General features: G+C 36.9%; 1 protein-coding gene across 1 annotated transcript in view; it reads left to right on the top strand.

Annotated features, from left to right (window-relative positions):
• The window catches only part of AK9 (adenylate kinase 9), a 116,515-nt gene that overhangs the window by 6,364 nt on the left and 87,650 nt on the right, over positions 1-22,501 (top strand). The window contains exons 2-9 of the mRNA XM_059083187.2: positions 457-584; positions 1,851-1,914; positions 3,460-3,512; positions 3,612-3,708; positions 8,745-8,857; positions 12,275-12,460; positions 14,713-14,841; positions 18,475-18,549. Coding sequence (XP_058939170.1) covers positions 468-584; positions 1,851-1,914; positions 3,460-3,512; positions 3,612-3,708; positions 8,745-8,857; positions 12,275-12,460; positions 14,713-14,841; positions 18,475-18,549 — 834 coding nt within the window. The 5' untranslated portion in view covers positions 457-467. The remainder of the gene's footprint in view (positions 1-456; positions 585-1,850; positions 1,915-3,459; positions 3,513-3,611; positions 3,709-8,744; positions 8,858-12,274; positions 12,461-14,712; positions 14,842-18,474; positions 18,550-22,501) is intronic.

The raw sequence follows: 22,501 nt of genomic DNA, 5'->3' as shown, positions 1-22,501 counted from the left end.
TAGTAGGCCCTACACACATACCCACTGACAAATTTATATGTCTATACACATATAATATATTTAGTTTGATTTTTTAAAGCATTTTGCTATTGGGTTTTTGTGTGGCTGGTTGTGTGTACACTAATTTGATCTTTAATAGAATACACACATCAAAACATACATATGAATATATACATGTATGTATTTTTTCCTTAATTTCGTCTTTCAAAGATACTTTATTTTAGCTGTCTTATATAGCATATAGCTGGCTTTTGCTTTCTGTCTCAGACTATGAACCTATTATTGTTTTAATAGATCAGTTTAACTTATTTGCCATTATTGGCAAAATCCATCTCTTAGTGGCATGGAACGGCTTCTGGGCTAAGTTAATCCACAGAATATTCTAGTTCTCCCTAACCTGCTTGCCCGTTCCTCCTAAATTAGGCACTTTAACAATCTTACTCTTTCTTACTGTAGTATTTTGTATTATGACTTCTCAAGAGAAGACAGAAGAGCATCCTTTTGTGGATATATTTAATGAAGATGAAGCTGACAAAAACTTTATGTTGTCTAAACCTGTTTGCTTTGTTGTATTTGGGAAACCAGTAAGTTATCTCTTCTAACTTATTATTTAATATATTTTTAAATCTTTAAAGTCATAATCTCATGTTACCATACAAGATTGAAAACCACATCGTGTGCTAATTTTTTTTGAGTGTTTGTTAGACTTTCACTGTATGACAAACTCTGATATAGTATTGGTTGTAAATTATAACTTTCTCTCCTCTTGTACGCTATTATTGAAAAGGAACCTAGATTGTATTTATCTTTGCTTTTATATTATGAATAAATTAACTCATCAAGGCACTGCACCATGACAATTGTTAGTAGTATGTGATCCAAGGTTATTTCACACTCAATTTTCATATAAAACTTTCTGTGAAATTTATTGTGAGGCTCTCTGGATATGTGAAGACAGGACACTAAAGAGACAAATGGAGGATACTCTCATCAGTATCTAAAGCTCCTGAGAGGGGATGTGCTTCATCTTTACCCACAGAGTGTTAGTGGACCTATGTATTATCTTTCTGCAAAACAGGAAGAAACCAAGAATGGCTGTCGTAAGATAGCTCTCCTTCCTAGGCAGTTCTAGTAAGGACCTCTAGATGAGAGCTTTTTTCAGCCCCTGAGCTTAGTTGGTAGTTACCATTAGAGTACCTAAGGTGGTTAATATAAAAGCCTCTCCGGAATAGCAGAGTCTAAGGGCTGACGATTTTCTAGAGACCCTGGGGCAGGGTCAAGAAATGGTTCCAATAACTTCTATTATGTTTCTAAAAACAGAAGAGAATTTTAAAAGTCAACAGTGGAAGCAATCAGATGCAAGTGTTACTTCATTAAAGTGAACTTTTATCTTTAAACTATGATACTTTTCAAAGATGTCCATTAAGAAGGAATTTTTGCTCTTGAAAGTTACTAAATGGAAGTCTGTCAAGACATTCACAATTATAAACTTTAGGTAGGAAATAAAATGATGAATCTCAATATAATCAAAATGATTTGTACTCAAAATTACAAAATTTAACAATCAAAAGAGTGCAATATCTAGAATACCATTATGGTACAGCTTCCTGCTTTCAGGGCTATTTTCTTAATTTAAAAAAATCACTTCATAAAATGTGGCAAACGGGGCAGTTAATAGAGAAAAATGAAGCTATAAATATCTAGGGTCTATTCTTTATTTATTGTATGGAAAAAATTTTACTTGATAATATTATGTAATTATAGTAACCATCAATAGAATCTTTAAAAATATCTGTTTTATTGGCAAATAGCTATTCTACTGGGTTTTAAATAATATCTTTCTTTTTAAGGGGGTTGGGAAGACAACATTAGCCCAACAGATAACACAGGCATGGAAATGTATTCGTGTAGAAGGTAAATTTTATCTTTTTTCCCAAATATTTTATTATGAAAACTTTCAAATATGCGTTAAAATGTAAAGCAGTGTACAGTGAACACCCATATGCCCATCTACTTACTATCTATTAGAGTCTATGATTAACATTTGCTGTATTTGCTTTATCACACATCACTATCAACCCACTGAACATTATCTTTAAAATAGCGTCAAACACGTTTTGCCCTTCTGTTAGTCTTAGTTTTGGTCATAGAATTTAGGACGTTTATGAAACATCTTTGACTCCATTCTACTGCTTCCCATTCTCTAATTCCGTAATTTAGAACTATTGGGGATATGTGTGTTTTGGGTGTCTCCCTGTGAAATATAAAAAGAGATGGAACTCTCACAGCTGCTCTTGGGGAGATTTTCCAGGACTTAATTATCTTTAATGATAAATTTTATTTTCTATTATTTATAATTTGCTTTGCATTCTTTGCAATATATAAGACAGGGGTTGATGTCTTTGTATATAAATATTCTTTTAATCAATAAAACCATTTATGCCTTAATAGAAAAATAAGCAAAAGAATGAATCTGTAATTCATAAAAGTGGAAATAAAAATGGACAAATGTAAGAAAAGAGTTTAACTTTGCTGTTACTCAAAGAAATGCTAATTAAAATAATGCTGACCCATATTTGCCTAATAAATTGGCAGTGAATCTTTAAAGTTTCTACCATCATTTTTGGCAAGAATGTTATCAAATGAGCATTTCACATGCCACTAGTGAAATTGTGAACTGGTACAACTTGGGGGAGAGAACAGTTCTGCAACATGTAACACACACACACACACACACACACAACTTAAAAAGTTTCCCCTTTTTTTATCAAAATAAAATTCACTTGTAGGAAATCTTAAAAAGTACCAAACTTTCCATAGATTATTAGCAGCTAGGGACATAATCAGCCCCTGGGTCCTCCCCTAGGTTATACCCCTGTCATTTCTGTCCCAGAATATCTTCCATCATGGAATGAAATATCTCCTTTTAAAAAGGAATCAAGTTATTAGAATGTCAGCCTCAGGACCCCTTTTTGCTAGATAAATTTCAGTGTTCATCTATTTTTAACATTTCTTGATGCATATTTTCCATTTATACAATCAATGTGCAAAATTAATGGGCTGTAGATGTAACTACGTATGATTATAAAAGTATCTGGACTGGTAATACTACTGTATACTTTGTAATTTCCAAATCACTGTCATATACAACCTCATTTCATCATATTCCCTTGCATACTACACAGGGCACAAGCATGCAAAGTGCAAAGGTGTTTGGGAAGTTAGCTTCCCCAAGATCCTTTAGCTAGTGAGTGTCAGAGACAAATTTTCTGTGGAATACATTCTGCTACCTTATACTTTAGTTAGGCTTAAATGACATAATGTGTATAAATATGCTTTGTAAACTCTAAAGTGACACAAATATTAATCTTTGTTACTAGTTAAAAAACATACAAATATGTTTCTTAACTTGGAAATTCTAATAACAATTTGTGCTAATATTTTGAATTCATATTTTAGCTTTACCAATTTTAGAAGAACAGATTGCCAGTGACACTGAATCAGGAGCTATGGTAAACAGATCTAACTTTCAGAATTGTTACGATTTCCTTAAAAGCTGTGTGTCACAGGTACATTATACAATCATGTACAATATCTGTGTTTGTTCTTAGTTGCAGTCGATGCTGATCAGTGGCCAAAGCATTCCAGATGAACTTGTCACAAAGCTAATGTTGGAGAAGCTCAACTCCCCAGAAGTCTCTCACTTTGGTATGCTAATTTTTATACAGAAGTAACTATCAATGCAGCCTTAAAACTCGTGGTTTATCTGAGGCACAAATAATTCCTGAAGTTGCATTTTTTTTTTTTTTTGCCCTGGCATAGGAAAGCAATCCCAGAGTCCAAATTCAGTTGAGCAACTCCAATAGTTTTATTTGCTTGTTCACTTGCTTTTATTCTTCAAAATCTATCTTTGTTTTCAAATTTTAAGTTTATATGATTCAGTCTTGTTTTAGTAATGTGTTATCCAGCAAAAGCATCAAAAATCTGCTGTGGTCCTTGATGCAGTGCTGACAGACTCTGCTGATTGCTTTCCTAGTCACCCTGAGTTTTATTACTAATTCCTGACAATGATTAGGTTTCTCTGCATTAATCCACACTAATAAAGCTGGAAATGGGAACTAGAATGACACCAGCTTACCCTCTGGCTCCAGATATTGGCAGGCTGTAGCCTGTTCATCCAGTCTACCCTCTGACTCTGGACCCAAGAAATCTCCCTGCCCTCAAACGGATGCTGAGCAGGGGCTTTGGACCTAATTTCTCAAGAAAGACTACTGAAGTTCGGAATGAATAAAAAGAAAAAAGCAAACTCTATGGCATTTGCTAAAGAAGGAAGAAGAATCAAAATGTGTTTGGGAGAAAATCATCCACCTGAAATGGATTTATTGAATGAGAGAAGAAAAATTTAGAGATCTGCTTTATAGTCTCAGTAAATTGAGAGGACATTGTCACTATTAAGAATACAGGAATACAAATAAAGTGCAGTACAAGTGGAAATAGCAACAGCAGGCTTGTCACTGAAGACCATATATATATATGTATATCATCTATGTCTATAGGTAGAAAGATCTATATATAGATTATGTACAGAATGAACTATGTCTATTCATACATATATAGATATATATCCAGATATCATCTCCTTTATTTCATATAAATACTCTATCTGTCTATCCATTTATCTATCTACTGATCAGTAATAAAGAGGATGAACTTGGGAAAAACACCCAGAATGTGGGAAGTAAAATGTATAAAAAGTTAAAAAGGACAATCATGGATTCCAACATAGGTCAATAAATGACCTCAAAAAGTATAATGATTGAAACTGAAAATGCATATGTAAAGGTAGATAGGCAAATATCTTTTTGTTTGTTCTTTACCTCACATTACCTCTTGAGAAAATTTGGAGTGACTTATATGGCAACAAAAAAATGGCATAAATTATAAGTATTGGCAAAAAGAGAAAGCAAAAAAAATGAGAAAAATCAATCTACTCAGCTATGCCATTCACAGTGTTCATAACCCTTTAAAATTCTTATTACAGAAAATTTCAAGCAAAAGTAGAGAATGATATAAAATCCCCCCATGTGTCAAAAACCCAGCTTCAACAATGACAACTGTTGTTTCATCTCATTTCATCTATGCCTCTGCATACACTCCCCCCAAAACTACTTTATTTTGAAGCTAATCCATATCATATCAGTTCATCTGTAAATGTTTTAGTCTGTATCTCAGAAAGATAAGGACTCTTTTAAAACTTATCACATTACCATTATCATACCTAAAAAATTAATAATTAATCATCTACTAATCAGTCTATTGTCAAATTTCACTATGTGCCTCATATTTTTTTTCTAGTTGGTGTTTGTTTGTTTGTTTGTTTGATTTTGGAAGCAGGATCCAACCAACCAGGTTTCACATATTGCTACTGATCAGTATGTCACAAGTCCCTTTTAATCTGTAAGTTGCCCCTACCTGTTTCCATCATCTTGTGTTTTCTATGCTGAAGAAACTGGTTGTTTGTCTTTTAGAGTTTCCTACCTTCTGGATTTTGCTGATTGCACCTCCTGGTATCATTTAATGTATTCCTCTTTCCCCTAGACTTCCTGTACACTGGTACTTATCCTGAGAGCTTGCAGAGGAAGAGTGCTATAAATGATTTCTTTAATATAAATTTATTTGTTTATTTTTGGCTGCGTTAGGTCTTTGTTGCTGCGCACGGGCTTTCTCTAGTTGCAGCAAGCGGGGGCTACTCTTCATTGTAGTGCGTGGGCTTCTCATTGCAGCGGCTTCTCTTGTTGCGGAGCACGGGCTCTAAGCACGCGGGCTTCAGTAGTTGTGGCTCGCGGGCTCTAGAGCTCAGGCTCAGTAGTTGTGGTTCACGGGCTTAGTTGCTCCGTGGCACATGGGATCTTCCTGGATCAGGACTCGAACCCATGTCCCCTGAGTTGGCAGGCGGATTGTTAACCACTGTGCCACCAGGGAAGTCCCTATAAATGATTTCTTGAGTCTGAGGGCCACACTATCAGCATGCAAGTGCATGGCCACGGTCTAGTCATTCACAACTGGGCTCGTTTAAAGTCTACAGTGAGGGCAGGACCTTGAGCCCCTTCTGCCCAGCCTCCCCTCACCTGTCCTACAGCAGCCCCAAAGGAATTTCTTTGGAACCTAGCACTTTGCTAAACACAGTTTGAAACTCTCTGCCAAGCCAGGATTCTTTCTGATGTTTGGTCTTACCCAGCAGCCTGGTAGATGGTAGAAGCAATATTGGAACTGAAGGGCTTTCAAAATAGAGATATTAACTTGGGTCAGGGGCTGGGTAAGGCTGGGTAATTGATGACTCCAAGATCCCTAAAGACAGATAATGTGCTGTCAGTAAAGTATTGCCAGATCCAATCTTAATTTTTTTCTGTACCAGAGCCCTTTTATACTTGGAGGTTCTGTCACTATTTAGAAAACATTTACACGATGTACAGTTATAATCCCTTCATTCACAACCTGTCCTGCTGTGTTGGCCTTGAGCCAGAATCAGCTTCCATGAGCTGCATCCTCACTCAAGAGAAAATGGCAGAGTCAATTCCTGGGCACCCTGAGAAGCCCTTCTCTGCATCCTCCTTCTAGATTCCAGAAAAAAATCATTTTCCTCAGTGACTGATGGACAGCCCTGGTCTGGGCAGTCCCTGCCCCAGGTATAGCACATTGTGGATGGTACTGTAAGTCACTGGTCACCAATATGGTCACTCATGCCAGGCCGGGCTGAGGTGAGATGACTATCCGGGCAGGTTGGACGCTAAGCTACCCAATGTCCGTGAATCTCTCAACATTTCGATCTAAAAGCAGTAGCATACCATCTTCCGTTTTGTGGCTATGGGGAATACCTTCCTTTTCTCACTGTGCCAGGAAGTGGGGGCAAAGTGATGGTATGGGCCTGTTGGTTTCCCCTGGGCTGTGGTGTGAACAGCCTTTGAGTTTTCCCTTGGTGGGGGTGATACAGGCTGGGCATTAGCCTGCCGAGTGCCTATTCTGCCTACGATGGTATACGCAGAGCCTTCCAGCAAGGAGTGGCGTGGGGTCAACCGTTCCTCTGTTTTTAGCATGGAGTGCAAGGGCTTGGTAATGGTGTCAAGGAGAAATGGGACGGAAGGTGGAATCCTCACCTTTGCTTCCATCTTCACGACATGTCTCTGGGATTAGAGAGGTTGACAGTGGGCTCAGCAGCTCTAAGAAGTATCCCCCTGAGATCTTCCCAGAATTGGATCCAGAGAACTAAGTTATTCCTCTGTAAATCTTCAAAGGTGAGACAAACAAGTGACATAACTGTCTCTGCCGCAACTCTTCCATAGACAGATTTCCAGGGTCTGGATATGATGATACTGGCCACCTCTCAATGCGTAGAGCCCCCAAATCCATTGCTCAGAACATTAAGGCAACCCAAATAATGGCCTATCAGGAGACAGTCAGACCCCATGGAAAAAACCCACTCTTCTGCTGCCTCCACCAGGGAAGAGATCAAGTGTGAAACTCATTCAAATATACATGTGCACCCAAGGTTTGGCATGCCTGCAGTCGCACTTGGAATGCCTGATAAGCTCTCAGGGCAGTGGCAGTGGTTGTAGTAACGGGCAGGGTGCTGGAGAGCACAGCAAACAGAGTGCCAAGCGTCTTCGTGTCACCCACTTACAATAGACAAGTGTGGCAGTGCTGGGAGCAGAGGGAATGGGAGGGAGGTCTTGTGTAACCCCTAGTTTCTTAGAAGGGGAGGGCATGAACTCTGGGGACTGACTGGTCTCTGGAGTTATCCAAGGTTGAATTCAATCTAGGGCTAAGTCATGCAGTCCCTTCACCACAGCACCCACAATTGCAATGTGTCAGACCAAGGGGTTAACGCCAGCCATCACGTCCCAGAGGAGACACTGGGCAGTCTTGAAAGCCTCACTCCATTCAGTTTTTATAAAACGTCTGCCCAAAATCAAAGCTTAATAACCATAATCTGTCTGTCAGTTGTTCCTCCAAGAAAAAAATATTCTATAAAACAGCAGAAAAATTGTTCGAAGGCCTTTAATTCCCAGCGACAGAGTTAATTTATTAACAAGAGAAAGGTTTCTCAAGCAAGAGAGTGACATAATTAAAGAAATATATTAAGGAAACTAATATGATGATGGTATCCAGGGTGAATTTCAATGAGAAGATATAGGTTTCTGGGTAGGGATGCAAGCCAATAAATGTACTAAGCCAAAATCATATTGATAAGGTTGTTTCTTAAAATGTATGAGGGTTACATGGGTATTTTATTACTCTCTGTAACTTATATAAACATATACATATATACTCCATTGTATTATGAAATATTAATTCAAGAAATAAAAATAATATGCCATGTAACCCACTATAATATACCTTTACCATTCATCATATGAGCTTTCCTAACATGAGTTAAAGAATTATTGGCATGGAATTTCCTTCTCTAGGCACCTCATGTGCCTAAAATAAATTGATTTGGAATTTTTAAAGATGTCTCCTCCTAGCCCAATGGTTTTATTTATTGTCAGAAAAAACATTATTCAGAGTTATACTTCATGTGGCAATAACCTTAACTATTAATTTTTAAATTTTGACAGATGATTTTAAGACCAGCATTAGTATTCATCAATAACTAAATGATATGTTTATAAAGTAATAATAATAAATCCATGCTCTCAGACATTGATAATATTATAAAACTTTTAAAATTATGTTTTACTCTACAGGCTATATTATCACTGAAATACCATCACTTTCACAGGATGCCATGACTATTTTTCAGCAAATAGAATTAATTAGAAATTTAAATTTGAAACCTGATATTATAATCAATATTAAGGTAAGAATATTAGTTGCGTTTCTAGTATGGTATATATAACCATTCTTTTTGATAGTTAAATTCAAGGAATGTTCTTAATTGTTTTAAGGAGTTAGGAAAATAATAATTTATGTGTCAGTTATAGGGTCTGAATTATACTTTGTCATACCTCTGTGCTTTTGCACCTGTAGCTCCATCCACGGGAAACACCTCCTTGCCTCTTCACCAGGCTTCATCACAGTTATCCTTTGAACGCCAGTTCAGGCATCATCTCTGCAGAACTTTCCCCAACAATCAACCCCTCCATACCAACACAAACATCAGCTAACTCTCATTCTCCCTCCCTCTCTCTCTCCCCCACAGCTGCTTCATCACAGGAAAGTTAAATACTTCTCTGATGACTATTCATGTTGCTCTTTTCTATCATATTACCTCACTGTATTGTAATTGTCCATTTTCTTCTAGACTCTGCCTTACTTGGAGGCAGGAACCATGTCTCACTCCTGTAAACCTCAACTAGCACAATAAGTGGTACCTAATACGTTTGCCAGTTAAATAAAATGAAAGAATGAACAAATGATTTGGAAGTACGAATGTTAAAGAACACTGATGGGTTGGTCCTGTTCCCATTTCTCTCCTTTACCAACTGTAGAACATGGTAAATCACATTTAGGAGCCTCAATTTCCTCTTCACAAAGATGATACAAAGATAGCTGCTTCATAGGGTTGTGGTAAGAATGCAGTGAGATGAGGACCACTTGTTTATATGAACATGAATGATAACCGTTTATAACAATACCCTGCCTGATTCCCCAAAGGGTTTGACAACTCAAAATAAATTAGGTAGTCCTCAGCTCAGGTGCAGGGACTCAGTGGTGTGTTTCGGCTAGCTGTGAGAGACAGGTGGCATTCAGTGATGAGTGTGGTGTCATCTGCAGCCCCAGCCAAATGTCACGGTCAGAGGCCAATCAAAATCCCCGTGTGACCTTCAGAATGTCACCCATGTGAACATATGTATAATGGAGAGAAAAAAAAAATCTCAAACAATTAACTGAGGGCTTCCCGGTGCCGCAGTGGTTGAGAGTCCGCCTGCCAATGCAGGGGACACAGGTTCGTGCCCCAGTCCGGGAAGATCCCACATGCCGCAGAGCGGCTGGGCTCGTGAGCCGTGGCCGCTGAGCCTGCGTGTCCGGAGCCTGTGCTCCGCAATGGGAGAGGCCACAACAGTGAGAGGCCCACGTACCGCAAAAAAAAAAAAAAAAAAAAAAAACAATTAACTGAAACCAAATATAAAGTCTAGGCCATGGAACACAGAGATTATATAGGAAATTAAGACTGGGTAGAATAAGAACACAGAGATATACAGGCCATAAGGCTCCAAATGCTCACTAAATTTGGATCATAAATTTGGTTCTGAGTTTGATGAACCAAAGCAGAAGGGGAAATGTGACCAGTTACATAAAATCCACATTGACCATGAAAAGACAAGCCATTCCTCAGGAATAACAAAATGAGAGATATATCTTACATGGGTCTCAACATAAGGATTGTTAATGTAGAGAATGAAGTCCTTAACCCCATTGATATTGTGTGATGGTGGGTGTCCATGGCAGTTTCCACAGGTAGCTGGGGCATAATCAGAGGGCCTCATGTGAGATAGAACTTCAGTACAGCACACACTTCTCTGATGGTCTGGCCTTATTTGGGGATAGAGTCTGGGATTTCTAGACCAGAAGTTTTTAGCCTGGGATCCATGAATCCTTAAGCATCCATGAACGTTCTGAAACTATATGCAAATTTTATGTGTATGGACATTTTTCTGAAGCAAAAGTCTATGGCTTTCATCATATTCTGAAGAGGTCTGTATACCAAAAAAAAAAAAAAAAAAAAGCATTAAGGGCCAGTGATCTACTACAGCAGTGATTCTCAGAATTTGGTCCGAGAGCCAACTGCATTAGCAGCACTCAAGAAGCTTATTGGAAATGCAGATTCTCAGGGAGCACCTCAGAACTACAGAAACTGTTGGGGTAGCATCCAGCTGTCTGTGTTGAGAAGCCCTCCAGTTTACACGGATGCTGCTCAAGTTTGAGGATCACTGCTCCCAGGCATACCTTCAGATTCACCCTAAGATTAATAAATCACTTCCTATAAGTTAAAACAGGAGACAATAGTCTTTGTCAAGGACCCACAATGTGGGTATTCTGAGTTGCCGAATGAGGGCAAATATACATGTGTTTTTTTAAATTACCAGAATGGGTTGAGATCTTTTTTTGTGAAAAAATTAGAAATCCTAAATAAAAGTCTTGCCTCAGTAAATACTCATCCCATCTCCATATAGAAGTAGTCCGAAGAAATCAGAAAATGAGCACGAAAAGTTCTGAAGTTTCTTGCTTCCTTTGTTTCTCAAAAGTGTGATGCATGAATTGTTGGCATCAGAATCACTGACAATGTTTGTTAAAATGTCTAAGCCTCACTCCAGACTTAATAAATCACAGGGGAAGCAGAAATCTTTTTTTTACGGTCCTCTGTATACAGTTACACTCTAATGTTTGAGAACCACTACTATAGAATGTCATCCAGAGTTTATCGTGAAAAATATTCAGAGCAGAATTTACAGCTCAAAACCTTAGTTTATCATTAAAATGTGTCACAGAGCGTGGGCTACAGATCAGAAGGCCTGGTCCCAAGTTGTAGTTTCCCCTCATGACACTGTGACTTTACCCTGCCAGAGCAGTCCTTCTCTGATCTGCAAAATGGCTTTAATCATAATATTGTATGACTTCTCTTACAGGGGTAGTTTAAGAATTGAGTAAAATATTACACACGTGGAAGCACTTGAAATGAGAAAATTGCTCATAGACTTTGGTTTTGTCCTTTTTTACTATCCAGATTCAGTTTTCTCATTTACAAAATGAAAAGGTTAGACTAAACTAGATGACCTTTCAGGTCCCATTCATTGATGTTATTTTTTGAAATACTTCATCCATAAAGCTGTAAATGATAGTAAATACTATAAATACAAGATACATTTTTTTGTCAGAAGATTGTGGCTATTCCCCCATTTTCATCCATTCTCAACTTTTTCAAACTAATCTGACAGAATCCTCCTGTGTACCTTTGCTGACTAAATTGGTTTTCTATTCTATTTCTCTGGCTCTTTCTACTGTTATTCTAATCCTCTTTTTTTTTTTAATCTTAAAGCTTCTGATACTTTCTCACATGTATTACTTTTGGGTAAAGAAAAGTGTTCTCATAGCAGAAATGTTGTATCTTGTGACTCTCTTGGTATATGATAAAATATGATTCAAAATGCCATTTACAGTAGTGAATTTGCTCAGGGTTTTGAGGAATTTGGGAGTTTATATACTGCATAATATATGAATAGGAAGTAAAGGCATATTCAAAATGTTTTATGTAATTACTAATGTTGTTCCTTAGTGTCCTGACTATGATTTATGCCAAAGAATTTCGGGGCAAAGGCAGCACAGTAGTACAGGCTACATATTCACAAGAGATCAGTGGGATCCTGAAGTCATTGAGAGTCGTAGGATGAAGAAGAAAGAAGCCCAAAAGGAAGGAAAAGGAGAAGAGGAAAGGGAAGAGGAAGAAGAGCAAGAAGAAGAGGTAATATCCCCATACCAGATACTACACTTTTAAACTGCTATAATTAAATTAAATGATAGTATAAATAATACAAAATAGCAGCTACTAGAGAAAATTACACTTTCTTTAAGTTTGCATTTAGTCTGCAGGAAATAGCAAAAATATTTCATGTTTTCAAGAACCATTAGACCATAATGTAGAGGTCATCAAGTTTAAGGTCATCCTTCTCGTCAGTATGGAAGTCCCTCCATATCCTGACAGCTAATCTGCTTCATCTCATAGCAACAGAGAGTTACTGGTCACCTACTATGTGTCAAGCACTATGTAAGCTAGAGTGAGGAGTTAGAGCAATATAAGACAAGTGTAATATGGAGAAGAGGGTAGCCCAGTCAGAATCCAATTTATGAAGTTAGCATAACCCCGATTTCAAACTCAGACAAAGAGAGCACATGAAAAGAAAGCTATAGCCCAATTTCACATATAATGTTGATACAACAATCCTAAATTCAGTACTAGTAAGCATAATGCAATAGGGCCTCAAAAGAATCTTCTACCATGACTTAATGAGGAAAATTGATATAAAGAAATCTGTTAATAGGTGATGGGTTGGATTTAGCCCACTGGGGTGGGACAGGTCATAGTTTGCCAGTCCTTGCCCTACTGAAATATAACTGTGATTTCTATTATAAATTTATTTATTTATAATGTTTAATAATTTAAAATAATTTCTACGATTTATAAATTATTATGAATAAATACTATTTCTATTAGGGCCTAGGCTCTGTGAAGTCAGATGTTAATTTGTAGATGGCTACATCGCAAATCATTTGTCTAGTGGAAAAGATAAGGCCAAAAGGCTACAGTTTTATTGCCCTGTAGGATATTAAGCAGGATATCAAACTTTGCACTCTGATTTCAGTTATTATAGATACTTCAGCTTTGTCATCCTGCTGGTTCCCTCACTAATAGGTTAAATGAATTTTTGACATTCATTCTTTCACTTAAGAGTAGATCTTAAAGTTCTCATCACAAGAAAATAATTGTAACTATGTATGATGATGGAGGTTAACTAGACTTATTGTAATCATCTCACAATATGTACAAATACAGTTGACCCTGGAACAACTCCAGGGTTGGGGCACTGACCCTCCATGCAGTTAAAAATCCAAGTTAACTTTACAATCAGACCTCTGTATCCGAAGTTCTACATCCTAACAACCGCAGATCATGCAGTAGTATGGCATTTACTATTGAAAAATATCTTCCTATAAGTGGACCCATGCAGTTCAAATTCACGTTGCCCAGAGATCAACTGTATTGAATCATTATATTGTACACCTGAAAGTAATGTAATGTTATATGTCAATTACATCTCAATTTTTAAAAACTGTTAATATAAAACAGCCCATTTTAAAATATAAAATAATCTTCCCTGTGCAAATAAGGCATTAGATAATAGTCAGCATCTATATACCAGATTTTTTTTAAAAAAGTAAACCTCACAGCAAATAGGAACAAAAGTGTGTCATTTTAGCCTGAATAAAGCATACCATTGTAATTAAGATAATAAATATGATATTGAATGCCTACCAGGCCTTGGGCTGAGAACTTTTACATGTACTATTTCCTCTGCCTTGAAATATTCTTTCTCCAGAAATCTTTGTGGCTCTACTTATATGTCACTTCTTCAGAGAACCCTTTCATGACCACCTTCTCCCATCACTCTCCATCACCTCTCCCCTGCATCATCTTTCTTCTTAGCTCTTACCACCACAGCCTAACCTGTGACGTATTTAGTTGTCTACTTGTTTATACTCTGTCTTCTCAATTGGGACATGTGCTGTCTGAGCCCCAGGGCTCAGTTCTGTTCTGTTCCTCAGTTTTGTTCTCCGTCATCTCTCAAGCTCCTAGAACAGTGTCTGGCACAGAGTAGGCACTTAAGCTTTATTAAATGAATGAATCAATGAATGAATGAGCTACAAGCTCAGGTATTCATAAAAAATCTAATTTCTTTGTCTCTAAAAATCTGATGTTATTCCTTTACTCTTCCCTACTTATTGGGGAGCAAAAAGAAATTAGTAAGTATCCAAGTCAATTTAAAGCTTTATTCCATCTGATAAAGGAACTTCAGGGGTGTTCTATCTCTCTAAAATAAAAATCCTGTTTCTAATCTCCCCTTCTCCCTTCTTCTCATCCCAAAAGGGCATCTAGGGATATGACTTGTAAATAAAGTAACGATTAACATAAAGATATTTAACATCTTTTCCATTTAGGCATTTATTGCTGAAATGCAGGTGGTGGCTGAAATTCTTCACCATCTAGTTCAGAGGCCTGAGGATTATTTGGAAAATATCGAACACATTGTTAAACTTTATAAGGAAATAATTCTTCACCCTTTAGAAGTAAGAACAAGATATATTGCTGAAAATGGGAATGTTGATATTTGTGTTTTATCCCTGAAATAACTTTCACATTTCTTCACTTCATGTATTATCTGCCTGATTCTCCTCCTCTTGAGCTTGGTAAAATGCTACAGAATAAGGTTGCATTCCAAAAGCTGTTTCACAGAACAATATTATTTTACTCTTACAAAGCAGGAATGTTGCTGAAAATTGCATTTTTCAAAAGTCATTAGGGGAATTTATTTATGGTTGGAGGTTGGAAAGTCCATGTCAAGAGATTGTTCTGTGAAAGCATTTATGGGTTTGTCAAAACAAATGTACACTTAAGGTGTATCTTTTATTCTAAAAGGAATTGTTAATTTAGTTAAATTGCAGTCTAAAGAAAAGCTATCCCAGACTGGTTTCTCTCTTTATCCCATTCAAAGATGATTATTTGTAAACATGATAAGGCCATTATATATTATAATAGGAAATTTTTTATTAAAATAATTAGCATTTTATAAGTATGATTACTGAAATTATGATTATTGAAAAGCATTTTTTTATGGTTAAAAATCCAGGGCAGACTCTGCCCAATTTATGTTGGAGATTTATTCAACAAACATTTATTATCTGGTATTTGGCCAGATACCATGCTAAGCAATGGAAATACAAAGAAAATAAAAAACAGTCCTCAAATTACCTCTTCCCATCTGATAGAGAAACTAAAAGAATTTGTTTCATGCTGTTTTATAATGTTTATATATTTTTAGAGACAAATGAGTGGATCGTTTTCATCACCATTGCCCACCCCGCCCCTGCCAAAAAATGAGAACCAAACTGGTTTCTTTTTTTATTGAAATATAGTTGATTTACAATATTGTGTTAGTTTCAGGTGTACAGCATAATGATTCAGTACTTTTGTTTTCTTATGTATGACTTTGATTCCTCCCTTCTTCTTCCATCCCTGGCCTTTAAACATAGCTTCTTAAGTGTAATTTACATGTCTATCTATAATATCCTTTCTCCTTCAACAAAAATATTCTACATATTCCTTAAGTGGCTGGCATTGTGTATGAAGTAAAGCATAATTAATATCAGATTCAGAAGATTAGAAAACTATATTCATGGGCAGGGGGTTGGATAGGGACCAGGTCTCACATCCTAGCATGACCAATGCCCAGTGCAGTGCCCAAATTCTGGCGAGTGGTAAATGCTTAACAGATGGTCAGCTGAACAAGTGATGAGATCACAAAGGAAAAAGAATGACAGCTTCCATTTCATTACATGTGAAGCTCTGGAAATAATGTTTTTAAAAACACCTCACTCAAATTAAAAGTCAGCAAACTTGAAAAATATCCACATCAAGTATGATAAAAGATTTAAAGCTTTGATATATTAAAAGGTCACAGATTCACAGACATAGAGAACAGACAGGGTTAACAAAGGGGAGGGTGGGGGAGAGGGATGGAGTGGGAGTTTGGGGTTAGCAGATGCAAACCAGTGTATATAGAATGGATAAATAACAAGGTCCTACTGTATAGCACAGGGAACTATATCCAATATCCTGTGATAAACCACAATGGAAAAGAACATTAAAAAAGAATGTATATATATGTATAACTGAATCACTTTGCTGTACAGCAGAAATTAACACACATTGCAAATCAACTATACTTCAATTTTTTAAATGTGAAAAAAAAAGGTCATAGAAATGATTTTTCTAAAACCTTAGAAAACCTAAGGTCTTACCCTCCTGATGATAAATGGGCAAGAAATATGAGCAGACAATTCACAAAAATGAAAGACAAAAGAGTAACACGCCTGTAGAAAAATGTTCAGCTTTACTGATAATAAAGAAATGCTAATCTAAATTAAGAGATATTTCCATGATCAAATTTTAAAAGATGAACAAGGAATAAGAATTACTAATTCTAGCAAGTATATATGGTAAAGCACACTCATACCCTGCTGAAAGGAATAGAAATTAGTATGGTGGTTTTTAGAAAGCTTGTCTGAAAAAAGCCCAGAAGTGGAAAAATTCTAAGCCTTGCAGCAAAGCACAGATAAGAATCGAGAGCCCTGGTGCCAGCAGAGCAAGAATTTCAAAGCCAAGAACCTAGACGTTAGGCCTAGGTGATGCCTGCTGAATAGTATATAGCTTGCCTTGTAAGATAATTCCAAGGTGCTGGTGTGTGTGGAGGGAGGTGGGAGAGCCTTCAAAGGTAGGAGCCTGCAATTCCAGTCTCCTCTGACCTGGCTGAGATGTCAATTCACTTGGAAGGCCAATACCACCAAAATTCAGTGTTCCTTCAAAAGACATGAGGAAAGCAAGTGGGAGCAAAGTAACCTGCATCATTTTCTGGCTTATATCCTATTTCAGGAGTAATCCAAGGCTAAGTCCTCTTTCTCGCCTGTCTTCGAATCCCAGCTTGACTCCCAGTCGGATCTGGTATAGGATCTTTAGCCTTAGGATTGTTCCTACCCTTAGACTTAGTAAGTCCATTCTTAAGAATCTAGCTTAAGGAAAGTATATGAAATGCAGAAAAGCATAATGTACTTCCTTGTTCAGAACATGGTTATTTATGGTTAAATAAATAATGCAGGCATAATGTGCCTTCTGTCTAGAAGAAAAGAAATACTTAGAACCTAACCTTGCACAGTATTATGAAAGACAAAATGTACTGGACATTTAAGGAGATGATTTTGTTCAGACTATTGCAACAGGGAGAATGTTCATTAAGGAGGACTTTGTCAAAGAAAAGTAAGGGGGCTGGGGTTTTATAGAGGCAGGTAAACAAGGGAGCCATTGTCAGGTCCTATGGGAATCATGAAAAAAGATGGAGATGGATCTTATCCGAGTCTTTGAGGAAAGGTGGAGGTGGGTCTTATCTCCCCACCATCCCTACTTTCTGGGAACACAAGACTCAGATAGAGTTCAACAGTGCCAATGTAAAAAAATAAAATCCCTTGGATTTTAGATTTTAATAGTAAAAAAATAGTGGAAGAAAATTTACAAGAATATTAATATATCCTTGAGATAGAGAAAATCTAATTTAAGCAAGGAAGGAAATCCAGAAACAATGAGAACAGATTTCATCATAAAAATATTTTATATTGCAAAAGATACCATAAACAAAGTCAAAAGATAAATCATAGCAAGGTAAAACATTTACAAACCATATGGCAGATAAGGGCTAAAGATTCTCCATGAACGTTAAGCAGCAGAAAGAGTCTAACGGAAAATTGCACAGAGGTTATGGTTTGGCAGTTTACAGAGATGGATATCTGGATACTGAACATCACCCACAGCCAGGGGAATTAAAAGTGGAATGAACCAACCCCATTCTTCAGCTAGCAGTTTGGTAGAAATTATTCTATGAATATATACAGAGAGATAGATGCCCCAAAACACTTCTGTTGGGAAAGACTTTAAGACTTCACTGTAGAGAAAAATGGAAAAAACAGAAAGAGAGTAAAATTCATGGTAAGAAGACTAGTTTAGGCTTTTGTAAAAGCTCTCCTGAAAATAACATCTGTTATGTCAAGTATAAAGCAAATAATTTAGCTTTAAATATTTCTTCATGGTATATTAAGATTCTGATCTTTTGCCAGTGATCTTGAATGATGAGGCTTCTTTTCAACCATCTGCAGGAAGTAATGGCTGAACACGATTACCAGTATCTCATTGAGCTAGACGGAAATAAGCCCCCAGAGGAGCTCTTCACGGTAAGGGCAATGCTCAGTAAGAATATGCCACAGTTTGGAAAATCAAAAAAGTATCAACTGGATTATACTTATTTTAATAAATATCAGAAATAGATTTACTATTTTAATACCATTTATTTTTGAAAAATTCATCTTGACACTTAAAATTTTGATGTGGTATTTATTCATCTGTCCATATTTAAATCAAAACTGCATTTGAATTTAAAAATCTCTGTGTGACCAAAAGTGCCTCAAAGAAAAGGAAAAGCAGATAACAGCCAATAGACACAGGACACGATGCTTAACATGAGTCATAGGGAAATGCAAACCAAAGCCATAATGAGATACCACTTCAAATCCACTAAGATGACTAAAATTCAAAACAAAACAGACAATAAATATCAAGTGTTGGTAAGGATGTAGAAAAATTGGAACACGCATACATAGTTGGTAGGATTGTAAATGGTGTGGCCACTTTGGAAAACAGTCTGGCAGTTCCTCAAAAGGTTGAACATGGAGTTACCACATGACTCAGCAATTCACGTCCTAGGTATATACCCAAAAGAATTGAAAATAGGTGTTCAAATGAAAATTTGTGCATGAATATTCATAGCAGCACTATTCACAATAGCTAAAAGGTAGAAACAACCCAAATATCCATTAACTGATGAATGGATAAATAAAATGTGGTATACTCATATGATGGAATATTATTCAGCAATAAAAAGGAATGAAGTATTGACACGTTACAACATGGATGAATCTTGAACACAGGCTAAGTAGAAGAAAAGTTACAAAAGATCACATATCATATGATTCCATTTACATGAAATGTCCAAAATAGGCAAATCTATAAAGACAAAAAAATGGATAAGTGGTTCCTTAGTGGCAGGGGGTGAGGGGCGTGGGTTTACCACTGTGGGAGATCCCAGCATAAATGTGGAGTGACTACTAATGGGTAAAGGGTATATTTTGGGGGTGATGAAAATGTTCTAGGATTAATTGTGGTGATGGTTGCACAATTCTGAATATTCTAAAAACCATTTAATTGTACACTTTAAATGGATGAATTACATGGTATATGAATTATATCTCAATAAAGCTTTTTTAAACAGAATATATGCATATTTGAAAATACAATATTATTTTCACTATTAAACAAATGACAATGAGGGGAAATCGTTTCCATACTCATAAACAAATGCTGAGTATCTTTTGTAAATATTTTAAAACTTCTGATATTTCAATAGGAAAAAAGCAAATATCTCGATAGAAAAAAAACAGGCAAAGGGCATGAGCAGGTAATTTAGCAAGAAATGTCTAATAATATATATTTTTTAGCTTCTATAATCATATTATTAGTCAAAGAAATGCAAACAGCACAAAGAATAAAGCAGCATTTTCTTAGCAGATTTAACAAATTTATCCAATATCCAGAATTGTAGGGAGGGTTTGTGAAATGCTCTTATACCCTTTCAGTAGGAGCATACAGGAAAATAATCTTCCTGGAAAATAATAGGGCATATATGTATCCAAAAGATTTTTTTTTAATGTCTATCATCTGTCCAAAGAGGCCCAATTTCTAATAATTTATTCTAAGGAAATACATGGAGATATACAGAAAGATTTTTGTTCAAGATGTTTATGATAAGAAAAAAAGCAAAAAATGTTTGGGAAAGGGTTTTATTTTAATGTGTGAATTTGAAAGACTAATGCATGATTTTTGGCGAAAACATAATAGTAATTCTTCTGTTTATGGTAACCATACTAAATACATCATTTAAGTATATTTCATTGATAACTTCCCACTTAGAATGTAAGGAAGAGAAGGTACCTTTTTTTCCCAAAAAATGTAAATATCTTAATTCTTTTTTTTAAACTGAGGTATAACTGACATACAACATTATATTAGTTTCAGGTATACAACATAATGGTTTGATATTTGTATATACTGTGAAATGATCACCACAATAAGTCTAGCTAACATCTGATACTATACATAAATAATTTTTTTCTTATGATGAGAACTTTTAAGATGTATTCTCTTAGCAACTTTCAAATAGGCAATATAGTACTATCAACTATAATCACCAAGCTGTATACTACATCCCCAGGACTTATTTATTTTATAACTGAAAGTTTATACTTTTGAATTCCTTCAACCATTTTGTCCACCTCCCATCCTCCACTCCCCACCTCTGGCAGCCACCAATCTGCTTTCTGTATCTATAAGCTTGTGCCTTTTTAAAAAATATCTGCATTCTGATTTAAAAGTTATACACACTCATGGTTTTAAAATAACCAGAAAACACAAAAGTACAAAATACAAAATAATATGCATCATAAAAATTACAAAATATAGGGCTTCCCTGGTGGCGCAGTGGTTGAGAGTCCGCCTGCCGATGCAGGGGACGCGGGTTCGTGCCCCGGTCCGGGAAGATCCCACATGCCGCGGAGCGGCTGGGCCCGTGAGCCATGGCCGCTGAGCCTGGGCATCCGGAGCCTGTGCTCCACAACGGGAGAGGCCTGCATACCACCAAAAAAAAAAAATTATAAAAATATACAGTACATAAAAAAATAAAAGCAAAAAATATACAGTACAATACAAAATAATACAAAAATGCATTACCTATTTCTTAAACACCTAATAGGTGTGCAGTATTATGATAAGCTCTAGGGATACAGATGGGAAGGGGTCACATGAGTCCCTCCCCTCACACAGTATCCAATATGTTGGGGGAAAATAAATATTTAAAGGGCAGTTTGTGTTATCATCTGGGAGGTACAAGGTACTAGAGGAGCTCATGGCAAAAGGACAGGACCTAATCTCGTGAGGAAGGCCATGTGTCTGTAATTATTTCTAAATTGAAACTCCAAGGATGAATAAGAATTAGACCGTGAGGGCTGGTGAGGGGAGGAAGGTGGGACAGTGTTTCAGGGTGAGGGAAGGGTCTGTGTGAAGCCCCAGAGGCAAAAAAGAGCCTAGTGAGTTCTAGGAACGGAACGCAGGACTGGAAGATGGAGGAGTTTTTAGGGGGATGGAGTAGGAGGAGTGGAATAGTGCCAAAACTTTAGGAATAAGCATGGGTTGCATCAAGAAAGGCCTCAGAAGCCATGTTGAAGAGTTTAGACCTCATCACGAGAGAGTGGGCTGCCAGTGAAAGGTTTTAAGCCAGAGAGTAAAATGCTTGTACTTCCATTTAAGAAGGATCACTCAGACTGCAATGCAAAGGAAAAACTGAGGAGAAGCAGGTTGGTGGGAGGAAGACTGGTTCTGACTTTTGCAGCACATCAGATAAGAGATGGTGGTCTAACCCAGGGTAGTGACTGTGGGAATGGACAGAAGACAGACCTGGGAGCTACTTAATGTAGGAGGACAGGAGAGAGAAAAGTCAGAAGCAATGCCCAGATTTTTAGTTTGATATGGTTGGTGGCCACATAAGTAATAATGCAGGTGGTGCAACCAAATTAGGGAGAAGCTCCTCACTTAGAATATGCTCTTGCCAAGACCATCCGTGATCTCCTGATCAATGCCAGTGGTGACTATTTGGTCTTCATCTGTTTCACCTAGAAGCAATATTTGACCCAGCTCATCACTTCCTGCTCCTTTCTTCCCTTGTCTTCTGGGACCCCACACTACTATAGCTCATTCTACCTCTACACTCTACATCTCTAACCTCTAGAGTTGGAGGATTCCAGAACTCATTCCTTGAGCACTCTTCTCTGTCTACCCTCATTTCTTAGGAGACTTCATCCAATCCAATGGCTTTAAATACCTTCTAAATGCTGGCAACTCTTAAATTCATATTACTATACCAGACCTTCCCCCTGAATTTCACACTTATATAATCAACTGCTACTAAATATGTCCAATATATCCAATTGGATGTATGACTGTCATCTCAGATTAAATGTGCAAGATAAAACTCCTGATCTGCCATCACCACCACCCTGCCCCAAATACACTCCTCCC

Source organism: Kogia breviceps, chromosome 13, assembly GCF_026419965.1.
Source record: "Kogia breviceps isolate mKogBre1 chromosome 13, mKogBre1 haplotype 1, whole genome shotgun sequence".
Lineage (NCBI taxonomy): Eukaryota > Metazoa > Chordata > Mammalia > Artiodactyla > Physeteridae > Kogia > Kogia breviceps.
Note: the sequence above shows the minus strand (reverse complement) of the source record. Positions and strands in the feature narration are given on the sequence as shown.